Consider the following 14,521-nt stretch of genomic DNA (forward strand, 5'->3'; position numbering starts at 1 on the left):
GGTGGCGCAGTGGTTGAGAGTCTGCCTGCCGATGCAGGGGACACGGGTTCGTGCCCCGGTCCGGGAAGATCCCACATGCCGCGGAGCGGCTGCGCCCGTGAGCCAGGGCCGCTGAGCCTGCGCGTCCGGAGCCTGTGCTCCGCAACGGGAGAGGCCACAACAGTGAGAGGCCCGCGTACCGCAAAACAAAACAAAACAAAACAAAACACTGAGGACAGAGGTGGGGAGACAGGGAGGGACTCACACAGAAGGAAGAGCACATCCTCCTGTGTGACTGGAGATAAGGCTCTGCCCATAAACAGGTGCAATGCTTACACGGCCAGTGGTGGGCGGGTGAAGAAGGGATTGGGAAACGGAAGGAACTCCTGCCTGGCAGCTTCCATATCAAAGTGAAGTGATACGATGCATCTAGATGCTGCAGCGTTCACTTTCTTTCTCTTACTGTTGCCAATTATGAAAATAACAAATGGTTATTGCAAAATAAAAGACAATGAGATTGCTTCTAATCTCACCAACTGAGGTAACCACTATCAATTTCTAGCTGTATATCCTGCCCATGTCTTTTCTGGATACACGGATTCACGTGTACTTATGAGTCTGTATTATACATATTGATTTGTCACCTGATTTTTTGCTTGTAAAGCACACACAGCTACACATATTTTGATGACTCCACATTCTTCTGAATCCACCATCGTATTCTATTGTATAAATGGACCATAATCCATTTAAATATCTTCTATTAATGATTTAGATTATTTCAACTTTTACAGATAAAATTTTCTATAGTCAACCAATTATTTCCTTTGGATAGATTTCTGAAAATAGACTTTCAAGTTGTAAAAATGTTAAGGCTCTGTGTCCCTTCTTGCCGAACTGTCCTCAAAAAGGACACCAGTGACCTAAGTCGGTGTCTCTTCATCAGGAGTCTTCAACACCAGGTCACATTCTTCAACTCTGCCGAAGTCAATGGTAAAAATTCTACTGCACTTTTGTTTCTCTTCAATGCCTAGTGACGCTGGACATCTAGGCACGTACTCCTGAGCCATTTATATTTCCCTGGGGAACTGCCCGATCACATCCTTTCTGCGGTTTTCTATGCAGTGAGGGCTGGAGACAGCAGGTGGGGAGCTCAGAGGGCAGACAACAGAGCCTTGCACACCATGGTGAGGGCTCCGGATCGTCCATGAGTGCGAGGAGGGGGCACTGAAGGGTTTGAGCAGAGGACCAATATGACCGACACAGTTTAGATGGGTCACCCCGGCTGCCAAGTGTGGAAGCAGGGAGCCAGGGCACAGGCTCCAGAGGAGAGATCCTGTGCTCTGGGCTTGGGAAAAAGGGTGATGATAAGTGGTTAGATTTGGTATGTACCTCCAGGGTAGATGTATGGATGGGCTGAATGTAGGTGACAAAGAAGAGAAAAAGAGGGGTCAGTCATCACTCCAAATTCTTTGGCCTGGGCATCGGTGGAGCACAGTTACCAGCTACTAGTTGGGAAAACAGGGGAGAAGCAGGATTAGGGAAGGAGAGGGATCAAAAGAGTTACGTTTTGGATACGTTAAGTGTGAGAAGCCCACTGGAGATCTAAGCAGAGATGTTAAATAAATAGGTGGTTAGCGTCAAGTCCGGATCTCAGAGGAGAGGTCTGGCTGCAGATACAGATCCGTGAGTCACTAGGACATAGATGCCACTCTGAGTCATGGGCCTGGATGAGAACTGTCTGAGAGTCAAAGGACACATCAACGTTCATAAGATGATAAAGACCAAGAAGAGCTATCGATGAGGCAGGATGAGAACCAAGAGAAGACAGTGCTTAAGAGGCCCAGCAAAGAAAGCACTTCTAGGAGGACAGAGCAGACGAGTGCTTCAGGCAGGTCAACGAAGACGCCAACTGAGAAACCCAAGCCCCCTGAACTCAGGGACACGGAAGCACTGGACAGGTTGGCAAGAGTGGCTCTGGTGGAATGGGGGGACGAAAGTCTAAACAGGAGAAGGAGGCAGAAAACAGAAGGACAGAAAACGATTCCAGGGAGATTTATTATAAAGGGAGGGAGAGAAAAAATGGCAGTAGGGAAGGGGGGTGAGGAAGGCTGCTTTGCTAGGATAAGGGTACCAGGGCAGAGCTTTATGATGCTGAGAAAGATGCAGGAGAGAGTGGACGAGTGCGGGCGGCTGTGACACCCTCGAGTGGTCAACAGGGGGCTGGATGGAGCGTGCAGATGGATGGGCTGCCCTTACAGGGGGCGGGGACGCAGGATCATCCTTTGTAATGGGAGATGACACAGTATTTGAGATCAGATGCAACAGGGTTTTCACTGCACCGTCTCCTTATGTGTAAGGCAAAATCCAAACTTCTTGCCTTTCGAGACGGTCCACAATCTAATCCTCAAGCCACCATTTTGACTACATCTCCTGGGACTTTATAAACCTTCCATTCAAAGCCTCTCAAATCCGCATCTTCTGGAGACCATGACACATTCCTCCCTGCTCTTCTGAGACAGCCTTCCCTCTCCTGGACGCCCATTCACGCCCTTTCCCCCTCCAGCCAGCTCAGCTCTCAGGTCCTTGGTGGGCCTTCCGCTCTCCAGCCACCTGCCTCTCCTTCTCTTGCCCACATCCCACACAGCTACGAGTGAACCTCTGGAAACACACATCTCAATGTGTCCCTTCTCTCCCTAAAGCCCACCTGGCGTTCTCTGTAGCTTCAGGGAACGAGGCCGTTGGACTTGCCCGCCTCACCCGTCCCAGCCTCCCATCACCCCCTTCCTAGAGCATCACCCTCCAGTACTACGTGCTGGCAGCCACCTGGCAAAGCCGTGACGGTTTGTACCACATATCCATTCTCCTCCTGCTCGTCTGCACACAGGGCAAATCCCTCTTGTGCACCCTCCAAATACCTCTTTGGATAGTATGAGGTAGCATCTCTTCTGTGCAGCCTTCCCTGGCATCTCCCCACCCCTGCTGATGTCCCACGGAACAGTGACGCTCAAATCCGCTTCCCTGTACCTTAGATGTAAGTCTAATTCTTCTCTTCCACGTAGCAAACCCAATTTTAATTTTTAAGTTCACGCTATCCTCCCGTGATTTAAGGCTGGGCTATATTTTGTTGCCCGCTTTATTCACAGAGCCTCAACAGGCACTGAGCTAAAATCTGAATTGAATGCACCTTTCGCTTAGCATTTAATTACGTTCACACCTTGTGATGCTCCTGAGACTCTTGTTTCATACCCAACTCAAACTAGTTTTAGCTTTAAAAGTATTTATCCTTTATTTTTCTACCCAGCTATAAGCATCTATAAAGGCAAGAATTACGTTTCACACTTGGAGCTCCCTCATAGCAAACACTATGCAATTTGATAAATATTTATAGAATAAAAGAAAGATACATACGGAAGAACATGGCGTAAAGCTAAACATTCCCTAAGTATGACTGAATGGCCTGTTCTAAGCAGCTGCAGAACTGTACATTATTCCTATAATATGCAAGTACCCAGAGGCACCAAAGACTTTAAAAACAAAACAGTCTAGACTGATAACCTGAACAGGTGAAAAATCTATCTATCTATCTATATATATATACATATTGTCTAATATATGCCTCCTGTAAAATAAATTAGCTTTTCTACAGAATAAGAATGTACTCAGATTACATAAAAAATATAACTCAATAAGTTGATTATTAAAAAAGAAATTCACTAACGAAACATGTATCATTAGCATATGTATTAAATAAATAAAAGGTATAATTTGCATTGTGAGGATTCTTGAAACTTTTCACCAGGATAAATAAAAAGTAATGCTTCATTAAGTATTTCATTCATCTATTCCTATTAGATCCGGATATAGTCAGTATGTGCCCACAAAACTGTAAAGCTTTCCCTCTGTATGAGTATTACCTACAGTCACGGATGGTGAATCACAAGAAATAACCCTGCTCACCCAAGCCACCTGTGCTCTCTTAGGAAACGGTCTTGTACGCACACAAGTAGAGTAGCCTTCCTCCGAAATCTGGAATACTGTGGGTCATAAATTCTAGTCTTTTCTGAGAGAATTTAATATCTAGGACACTAGTGAGATTTTCCAGTCTCACTACATCTAAGAATAGACAAATAAAAAGGTATTTAGATGAACACAGCACAGGAAGCTCAAACTTCGTACATGTGAAAGCACCAAGAAAAATAATTTTTGAGTACTAAACCATCCAAGCTTCCACAAACTGGAACTGCGTGGTTTGGGGGAAATACATACAGAGTATAAATTTAGACCAGAGGTTGGCAGACTTTTTGTGTAAAGGGCCAGATTGTAAATAGTTCAGGCTCTGCAGGCCATAAAGTCTCTGCTGCAACTACTCAACTCTGCCTTGTAGTTCAAAAGCAGCCACCACAGACAATGACGAATAAATGAGTGGGCGTGGCTGTGTTTCAATAAATTATTTACAATAACAGGTGGCTGGCCTGGGAACCAGTTTGCTAACCCAGATTTAGACCCCTGTCTCACATTCTACAGAAAACAGAGCCAAGTCTCAATCATTCAGAACCAAAACTATTTAACAAAGTAAGTAATCCATCCGGGTAAGAAAAGAAAAAGTCATAACTACTTTTTGTAGAGGAGAATGGTTTCCTTTCATAGGAAGTGCTCAGAACATGTCCCACGCACCACCAGGATCTAGATTACTGAATGAACACTGAGTGGGAATCTGTGACCTCTGAGTCACCTTCCAGAGCCATCTATTTTATGATTCTTACCAAGTCAACCATGGCCTTGTATTTTCTTTGATGCCCCCACTTCGGGATGTAAAATTATTTTCTGGTTGTTTTGGGCTTCAAGGTAGTATCAGCTTACTGAATCGGGTGCTGAATTATTATTTTTTTTAATTTTAATTTTTTATTGGCGTAGAGTTGCTTTACAATGTTGTGTTAGTTTCTGTTGTACCACAAAGTGAATAAGCTGTATGTATACGTATATTCCCTCCCTCATGGACCTCCCCCCACCCCGCCCCATCCCACCCATGTAGGTCACCACAGTCGGTGCTAAATTCTTAAAATTTAAAAATCTGGTCTGCCAGTTGGGACTTAGGAACGTATTTTCCTAAAGAGATTACACATGGATGCTGCATTCCTGGTCAAGCACACAAAAGTCTCCTCACATCACACCACAATACCGCACCAATACTCTAAAGCCTCGCCACCATTCTCCGATCTGGTTCAATGAAGAAACCCAATCCCAGAGCAAACCTGGACACTTCAGGTCATAAAAGAAACTACTCTCCTCCCCTAGCCTCAGCCCACTGGATCTATACCTACATCTGCCTGCCGGGGATGCCACGGGCAGGGAGGGGACGCTGGGGCACAGGAAGGGACTGAGGTTTGACAGAGAACAGGGGGTGGGACCCTGGGAGGCTTCAGTCTGCGTCGGGGGCAGTGGAAGCGGAGAGGAGGAAAACTGCTCATTGGTGACAGCGAGGGAAGTCAGTCCCCGGCTTCAGGCAATGTTTTTAATAACAAACGTTCTTAGGCCAGCCAGTCCTGGTACATTCACCCAAAGCAGACGGAGACGGCCAAGTCTCGTATTTCTCCCATCTGGCAACAGCACCAGCCCGGCATCCAGGGAGCCTCCACCTCCTAAACCTCGAGAGATAAACAGAAAGAGCCCAGGGAGGAAGAGTCTTCCTCGGTCTCCAAAATCACAGCAACCCTGCTGGGCCGTGCACTGCAAGCACCTGAACGTCTGTGAACACCTCAGTCCCTGCAGGCGCGGGAGGCAGCCCTCTCTAACCAGGTGCTGCCTGCACGCTCCCAGGGCAGAGGACCACCGAGCTGTACTTCAAGTGCAAAGACATGCTGCGCTGCAAAGAACTATATTCAACACCCTGTGATAAACCGTAATGAAAAAGAATGTATATATGTGTATAACTGAATCACCTGCCTGTACAATAGAAATTAACACAACACTGTAAATCGATTATACTCAAGTACAAAAAAAAAAAAGATACCTTGTGCTGGTCGGCAGCACCAGTGCTTTAAGTTCGATGAGCTCACACTGATCCAGCCCCTTTTGGCCAGAGGCTTGCACCCACCAGGCGGCAAGGTAAAAAATACAGGTGCCATCCACACTTCCACAAAGGAGTGAGAGTAGCCAGCCAGGGCCTGGGCCTGGCCACACTGAAGGCCCGGACAGCCTGGTTCTCCAGTACCCCATGGGGCCCAGGGCTCTCTGAATCATTCCACACTGTTAACTGAGCTCCTACTTTCAGTCACCAGGATCTCCCTGCTGTGTAGCGGGAAGATCACAGTCTGCTGAAGAAGACAGAAAAAAAAAAAAAGAGTGGATGTCCCATTTATGACTGCAGTGGCCACAGGCAGGCGGAAGAACACAGAGGGGCCCCACGGGCACAGGGGCACTGCTGCTGGCCACAATTAGCTGGATCCACCCGGGAGTTAACCAGGCAATGAGGCAAGGACAGGGATTTCCAGGCAAAGGGAACCGAAGTGGCAAAGACAAGGAAGAGTGTGGTGTGTGTGAAGGGACCGTAAGCAGCTCTTCTTGCTGCAACCACAAGGCCTGGCAGGGCAGGTGTGGGAAGGCCCAGGGGAGACACCAAGGGCCTCGGGACTCCACCTCAGACAAACCCACAAGGGTCCACCCGTGACAGACAGACAACATTCCCAGGAGATGCTCTGGCAGTCGTGCGGGGATCTACCGCTAAGCTGTGTTACCTGCTGCTGGGTCTGATCTCCTGAGTTCTGACTGCAGGGCGACTGGTTCTGTTGGGGACCCTCTCTATTGGGACCACTAGCAGCTCCCGCTCTGGCTCCACCAGCCCCTAAATCCTACAAGACTTTCAGAGGCGACCTCACTGATCTGAGACTTAACATATTTGCCTACTACTTTGTTATTATGTGTATTGTACATCTTTTTTGTTTTTTTTTTGGCCATGCTGCGAAGCTTGCAGGATCTCAGCTGCCCGACCATGGATTGAACCCAGACCACGGCAGTAAAAGCGCCAAGTCCTAACCACTGGACAGCCAGGAAATTCCCTGTACATTTTTCAATTTGGGGTTTTATACTGAATATCCAATGGAATGTGCAGTAACATGCCATGTCCTACAGTGAATCAGAAAACGTTCACCAAAGGAGCTCACAGAGAAAGCCATTCTTATCCTTTAGACTATGTAACTGGGCATATATAGATATATATTTAGGGCTTCCCTGGTGGCGCAGTGGTTAAGAATCCTCCTGCCAATGCAGGGAACACGGGTTCAAGCCCTGGTCCGGGAAGATCCCACATGCCGCGGAGCAACTAAGCCCGTGCACCACAGCTACTGAGCCTGCACTCTAGAACCTGCAAGCCACGACTACTGAGCCCACGTGCCACAACTACTGAAGCCCACGTGCCTAGAGCCTGTGCTCCGCAACAAGAGAAGCCACCGAATGAGAAGCGTGCGCACCACAACGAAGAGTAGCTCCCGCTCGCCGCAACTAGAGAGAGCTCTTGCGCAGCGACAGAGACCCAACGCAGCCAAAAATAAATAAATTAAATAAATGTATTTTATAAATAAATAAATAAAAAATATATATATATTCAAAGTCCTTCAACTTTGTTTGCAGAAACCTCTGGTGAGTTTACAGAAAATTGTCTCCTAAAATAGCTGCAACGGATGTACGAGCAGATATAAATGTTTTACGTCTAAGAGCAAATCTTCTGAAGCATCTGCAAAAAAAATCTCTTCTGGCTATAAACAAAATTTGGAATAATATTTTAGAGTCTCATTTGAGTCACATTTTCAAAAGAACTTAATCTTTCTTGAAGGTTTTATTTTTCTTCATTTTCTGTCCCTCATAAATTTCAGAAGTGGAAACTGGTCACTCAACTTGTCCTTTCATCTTCTTTGAATTTAGTGCCAAATCTCATAGCTCCTTCTCTACATCTGTAACTGTATTTTGGTTCAGTAAAACAAGGCAGAATTGCCGGGAAGGCAGGGGCTTTCCAAGTTCTTGTTCAGGGTTAAAAAAAAAATAGGTCTGCTAAAATAGTTTAACTGGAATATATTAGAAACTAACATCAAAGAAGTAATTATTAAGCCTTTTTTTTGGCCGCACTGGGCGGCTTGCGGGATCTTAGTTCCCTGACCAGGGATTGAACCCAGGCCCTCAGCACAGAGTCCTAACCACTGGACCACCAGGAAATTCCCTAAACTTTTTAAATGGAAGGTAATGCCCAAGATAAAAACTTGCTGCTTTCTACATATTTTAAAAGATATATTAACTCCTAAATTGAAGTGATTCTCCAGTGCCATCTCCCTGTTAGGCATCAGTAAGAAGTGAACAGTGAACATCCTCAACAGCTCATCATGCAGAGTCAACTAACTAATTCCTTCGGAGCAGAACTTCAAGGGACACATCGAGGGGAGGAGTGTGACCAAGTGTGACGCTGTCACAGTTACCCACGGTGGACCCCACCCAGGTCCCACCCGCCTCTCCACGTCCCAACCCCCCAGACCCAGACCATCAGACAAACTCTCATCCTGATTCTGCTCTCCCTGAGAGCCTCTACTGTAGGTAACGCCTAGAGTCAGGCAGCGGACTCCTTCACGCATTTCTGCAGGTTTCTGAGCTCTCTTTCTGAAGGAAGATCCTCTATCTCCCAGGAAGCCCACTCCCGCTACAATCCACTCAGCCACAAACACAACCCAGGCAGTCTCTAAGAAAGGGGAGCCACCCCAAGCATCCCGAGACCCCGCAGGAAGACCCGCACAATGAATTAACGACACCTCCCATCACTGCAACCACTCCAGGAAAGCCGTGGGTCCCAGCTAAGGAATCTGAGACTGTTACGTTCAACCTTCTCCCTAAACCATAGACACATGCTCGTTTAAGGATGACATAAACAACTTTAACCAAGACCGAACGCCTAAATTAAAGTGACGATGGATGGAAAGTCACATATTTGCTAACTGTTCCACATCGGTATTGAAAGATCCAATGAGACGAAAAGTAAGCTCTTTTTGAAATATCAGGCTTTCCTGCTCTGCAAACAGTAGCTGCTAGCATTACACTGGGGAGTCTGGATCGGAATCCTCCCTCTGCTGCTTACAAGCTGTAGAGCCTGGGGCAATAAATCAACCTTCCCTAAGGTTCCATTCCTCGCCTGTAAAACGGCATTCGTAACAACGTCCACCTTAGAGCCTGCTTCAAGGACAAGCGCACTACTTATCAAAATGGTGCACGCCACACAGGCAGGAAGTCCTCAAACCCTGTCATCTCATCACCCCACCTTCCAAATCAGCACAACTCACCGACATCATCAATAGGTGTGTCTTAATATGCTTTCAACTAAAAACGTTGACATTTTTACCTTTAAAGTTTTTGAATCACATAGAAGACTTTTATAAAACCATATAAACTATACTAATAAACCATGTAATAGAAAAAATATACTAAAATTATAATAAATGTATAATTTAATTATATAGTAAAATATATAATTAAAATATATTCTAAAATTTTACATATTATAATTGAATTATAATAAAAGAATAAATATATTAACAAAATATCAATTTCAGTGGCCAAAATTAAAAATAAGTCTCCTGAAACCAGCAATGATGTACATTTCTTGCACAAAGCATTAATATACAAACTCTAACTTATGTGACTTTCAACCCTTGGGTTCAAATCTGATGCCAAACATACAATCAGGTGGGAAACCATCCTTCACCAACAACTGACCAGGAATAGTGCAGAATACACAAGTGACCTAAACACACTTCTCCTGAGACCTTGAGCAATCACAAATAAGTTCTAAGCCAAAAAGATATGAGAAACTGATGTTTTTCACCTCCTGCCAGGGTGGTATAATTTTGGCAGAGTTAACACCACCACAGCTAAAAGACTGAGTTTCAGGATAAAACCCTATTCCTCTTCTTACAGTCATATTAATTAAAGGCCTTTTCATATTGCTAAGTAACGCAGGCATAATGACAACAGGATGAACTCTAACTAAGGCTAAAAGAAAGTGAAAACATCTGGCAATTAACTGCAAACAGTTAACTGCAAACAATATTTTCATACTCTTAACTAATAATCACCACCACAGTAAAGCAGGAAAACAGCAACAAAAAGGAGATGTAACATTTTATTACATAATTTTCTCTAAAAGTGTTTCAGAAAGATTAAGGGAAAAGTATGCCCTATCATATATTTCATAAGCATGGCTAGGATCCAGGTCGGATGGGTGCTTAAAAAAAATACATACATAAACACACTCACAAACGTACACACACACAGGAAACTCAGCATCATTTAAAAAGGCAAATGACAGCACGCTCACACCAATAGCTCTGCTAAACTCCCAGACACTCTCATCGTTTCATTCTCCCATTTTCCGTTTCTGCCATTGCCCCCTTTTCACCTACACCTCTGAGTATGCTGAAAGTGTATTTCACAACAGAAGAGACGAAATAATATCAAGTATTCCAGGTCACGCGCAACCAGTACCAAAAAAGGAGGCAATGAGATCTGTGGACTTTTTTTAAAAGGGTTTACAAACCGATTAGAAACAGAAACATGAAGACATCCTGGAATAGTTTCCAATTAGGCACTGAAGAGTGAGACTCTAGGCCCAGCTGCGCATCTACTCACTAACGTTGAACTTTCCATGAGTTGTGTCACCTGCATTCACCCGCAACAGTGAGCATTAGGTGGAGTCTCATAAACAAATGCACTTGGGACCAGCCTCCCCTGCACCACAAACCAGCAAAGGTGTGTGCTCCAGTCAGATGAGCGAGGGCCACAGCAGGTCCCTGGTGATACCAGTGCTCTTGACCCTGTCTACACACCAGAATCACCTGGCCTAACATGCCAATGCCAGGTCCCATCCCCAGCATCGCCCAGGAAATTGGCCTGGGGAGCACATGGGTGCTGGGATTTTAGTGTTCCAGGTGATTCTAATGCGCGGTCACTCTGTTGGACTCAGTTCCACTGGGGGTCACAATGACTTTGTTCTGCAAGTTCTGCTGCAATTTACAAATCAGATCAACTGTAAGAAGAAATGCTTTTTGCAGATGGATGGAATGACTTTTAGACTATGATCGCATACAGATGCCTACTTCCTGGTAGCTAGGCCACCACTGCATGTATTACTACAGATGCTTTCATTTAATCCCGGTGTGAGTCTGAAAGGCATCCTTTCTATTCCATCCCTTTACAGGTGGTCACTTGGCTGCTGCCTGAATCTACCTGCCCATGACAAGTAGGTAGGTATTTCACCCACAAGGCTCCAGCTGCCCCGTAATTAATCATGCACTGGTCCTTCTATGGAGGATACAGGTATCTAAAGACAGCTATAAAAGCTCCCTCAGACTCCAACTTCTCTTCCTCCTTACATTGTTTCCAGACCCTCACCCTTCCGGTTACCCTCCTAGGTGCTAGTGTCAATACCCACCTTCAGTCAGTGCCATGAAAACCCGGGCACACCACTTCCAATGCCGTAGCCACCGCACTGGGCATGGTAAACGTTGCCTGTCGTTTCCCCCTCCCCGGCCCCCCAGCCGGGGCACAGTGAAGACTACACTGCCAGTGGGTCTGCTCACATGACCTGTACTGGCCAATGGTATGTGTTGCATGTCACAGCCAGAAATATAAGGGCGTGTGATTCTCTAGTCTTTTTTCCCTACTGCAGGAAATGTTGAGATGATGGGGGTGAAAGAAATGGTCTTGATCACTGAGTCACTGGAAGGAGAGCTGCCCCAGAGAACTGCTCACACCTGTAGTAACAAACTCTGCATGGGCAAGAAATAAGCATTTCTCGTACAAATCGATGGGCTCTAGGGGCTTTTACTGCTACCTAGGGTACACCAACGGTTCTCAGAGTGGAGACCTATACGAGATGCAAATTATCAGGCTCCATCTCAGACCTACTGCATCAGAAACTGTGGGGGGGATGGAACCCAGAAATAAAGATTTTAACCAGCCCTCCCCCAGGGGATTCAGCTGCACAGTCAAGTTTGGAGAGCCACTAGCTAGATTACAGCACCAAATCAAAGGGCATTCGCCTCCCCGATGGGAATGCTATCTCTGCAGCCACAAAGGATGGTGGTCTTAAGATGGGCAAACAAAGGTGCAATGTTTTTTCACGTAAGATGACTAAACCCTACCTTCTCCACATGATATCAGTGTGCTTGATTTTTTTAAACCTAAATGAAACGTCTGTGTTTACTTGTTAAGATTTACCTTGTGAAATCCCCCCCAGTTTCTTTCCCTACAGTCAAAAGTCACTGATAGAAATACTGGGTAAAATCTGATCCAGAATGGAAGCTTTCTCTCCAACAGAGCAATGAGTCGAGAGCCAGCTATAAACTCAACGTCTCATCAGGCCCGTCTGTGCGATCCTACACAAAGCAGCACTGAGTGACCCTGTCAAAGGCTGTGCAAAACCCACTTACTCTCCACCTCTGGTGTTACTCTACCTACCACCAAGTACCCTGGTAAACGGAAGAAAATAAAACTTACCTGGAACTACCTGCAGTTAGGATTCACCACATTCTTTTTCCTGGTGCTCAGAACCAAGCTACTCGACAACCTGTTCTCTGAAATGGTTGGGCTCCGTAAGGCCAGAGAAAGAATTCAAACCCAAGTCTGTCAGGCTCTGAAAGCCCAGGCTCCTCCCAATTTCTAGACACAGAACTGGACCACATCTATACCCCGAGAGAACCTCAGCAAGTCTCATAAGGTCCATTTTGATGGCATCTGAGTCCCAGAATTCAGTAAATGCAAATCTGCTTTAGGATCTTTCTATTTAAAAGTTAATAATGGTCCCTTGATGGGTAGGGGTACCTGGCAGCAAATGAGAAAATGGCTACAGTTATCATAGATCACTGAGTAATTCTCAAGATATGAACAAGTACAGACAACTTTCACTTTTTTATTTACTATCAGGTGCCTTAAATTCTAGATTTATTTGATCTGTGAGAATGACCTCAGACACTATCTCATTGAGGGGATCCTAATCTGAGGTCCCCAGGACGCCCCTAGAGCAACCAAGAAAGTATCTCAGGAGGTACGTGAGCCCCTAAAATTGTATATGAAGTTCTGTGTATTTGTACATTTATCTGGGAGAAGGCTCACAGCTTGGATGAGATCACTGGATTAATAATACTGACAAGCTCATCTTTCTGATTTTATATTTGAGAATAGTTTAAGTTCCTTGTTGAACAGGCTTAAAGCTTCTGTAAATGATACAAGAAGCTGAAACACTTGATAAGTGGCTGGATTTCAGGGACTGGAATACAGGCAAGAAACCAAAGCTATAAACAGAGATTTGGAAGTTATCTGCACATATATTGATATATATGAGAAGTGAAGCTGTGAGAATACCTGAAACTTCCCAGAGAGAGAATTACCAAGAGAAAACGCAGGAGAGAGTGTACTGTTCCACACTTAAGAGTAGAAAATGCTTTTAGGAAGAACTGTCAGTCGGGTGAAATACTGCAGTGGGTCAGGGACGTAAAGACGGAGAAATGACCACCTGCCTCGACAAGGAGGTCACGAGTGAGGCGGGTCTGGTGACGGAGCCCGCAGTGGTCAGCTGAGGAGCACAGGGGGTGGAAATGTGTGGAAGGCAGGGTGCCTGCTGGCTGTCCGAAGGCAGGAGAGAGAAAAGAAGGGGGCAGGAGATCTGAGGTTTGGGGACAGGAGGGAAGAAGGAAAGAGTGGGAACAGACACAAGGACGTCTGTAGGTGGGGTGTGGAAGCAGAGGGTCCAGTCTGACTCAGTGCGGAGAACTCGCACTTTGGTTTCTGACTCAAGTTCAACACTCTTTTCATTTCAAAACAGCTTATAAAGACGTGTCTTTCCTTCCCTCCCCACCTCCCTTTGGTTCTTTCAGGAGGCCCAAGTGAACAGAATTGAAGCTGTAATCTAACCTGATGTGCCTCACTCCAAAAGGCAGAGAGTCTCAACTTCTTCAAAGCTAATCCTAAACTCCTGCTAAGGTAAACATTTCCTCGGTGACGAGCGGTGCCCCGAACGTCAGGGCTCACACCGCGTGCGCGGCGCGCATGCGCACACGGCCGGCTGTGGTCCCGCAGGAAGGTGTGCCATTTCATCCCAAACTCTTTCAACGAGCTGTCTCTTCATGTTATATTCTAGACCCAAAAATTGTCAGACGTGCAAGATAAAGATATTAAAAAAAAAAAGGAAAGAAAATAATTCTGAAAGGTTCCAAGTTGGTTACAGAAATCTCAAATGTATAAGAAATGAACGGTTCGGACTACCAGATAATTATTACCGTCTGCTCTCGTTTCAACATTTGTTAAATCCAGTTTGGATGCCAAGAAAAGACGACTTTTCCTAGAATCATCACACTGGGCTCTGAAAGAACTACAGGTCATGTATTTATATACTAGGTTTATCAAGTATTGCTGCAAAAGAACTACCAAATATTTAGCACGAATATTCTAAGATGCTACAGCCCATGAGGGGAGCCTAAGGTTGAGACAGTTAAATGAGCGATGTGCTTGC

The 14,521-nt window shown here is 45.5% G+C and overlaps 1 protein-coding gene across 12 annotated transcripts in view; it reads right to left on the minus strand.

Moving 5' to 3' along the window:
- The window catches only part of ZNF532 (zinc finger protein 532), a 109,583-nt gene that overhangs the window by 12,480 nt on the left and 82,582 nt on the right, over positions 1-14,521 (minus strand). The window contains exon 10 of one of the 12 annotated variants that reach the window (XM_049697706.1): positions 6,001-6,296. The exons of the other annotated variants lie outside the window; for them this stretch is intronic. Coding sequence (XP_049553663.1) covers positions 6,219-6,296 — 78 coding nt within the window. The 3' untranslated portion in view covers positions 6,001-6,218. Of the gene's footprint in view, positions 1-6,000; positions 6,297-14,521 lie in introns of those variants that run through there. 12 annotated transcript variants of the gene reach the window in all.

This window comes from Orcinus orca, chromosome 15, assembly GCF_937001465.1.
Source record: "Orcinus orca chromosome 15, mOrcOrc1.1, whole genome shotgun sequence".
NCBI lineage: Eukaryota > Metazoa > Chordata > Mammalia > Artiodactyla > Delphinidae > Orcinus > Orcinus orca.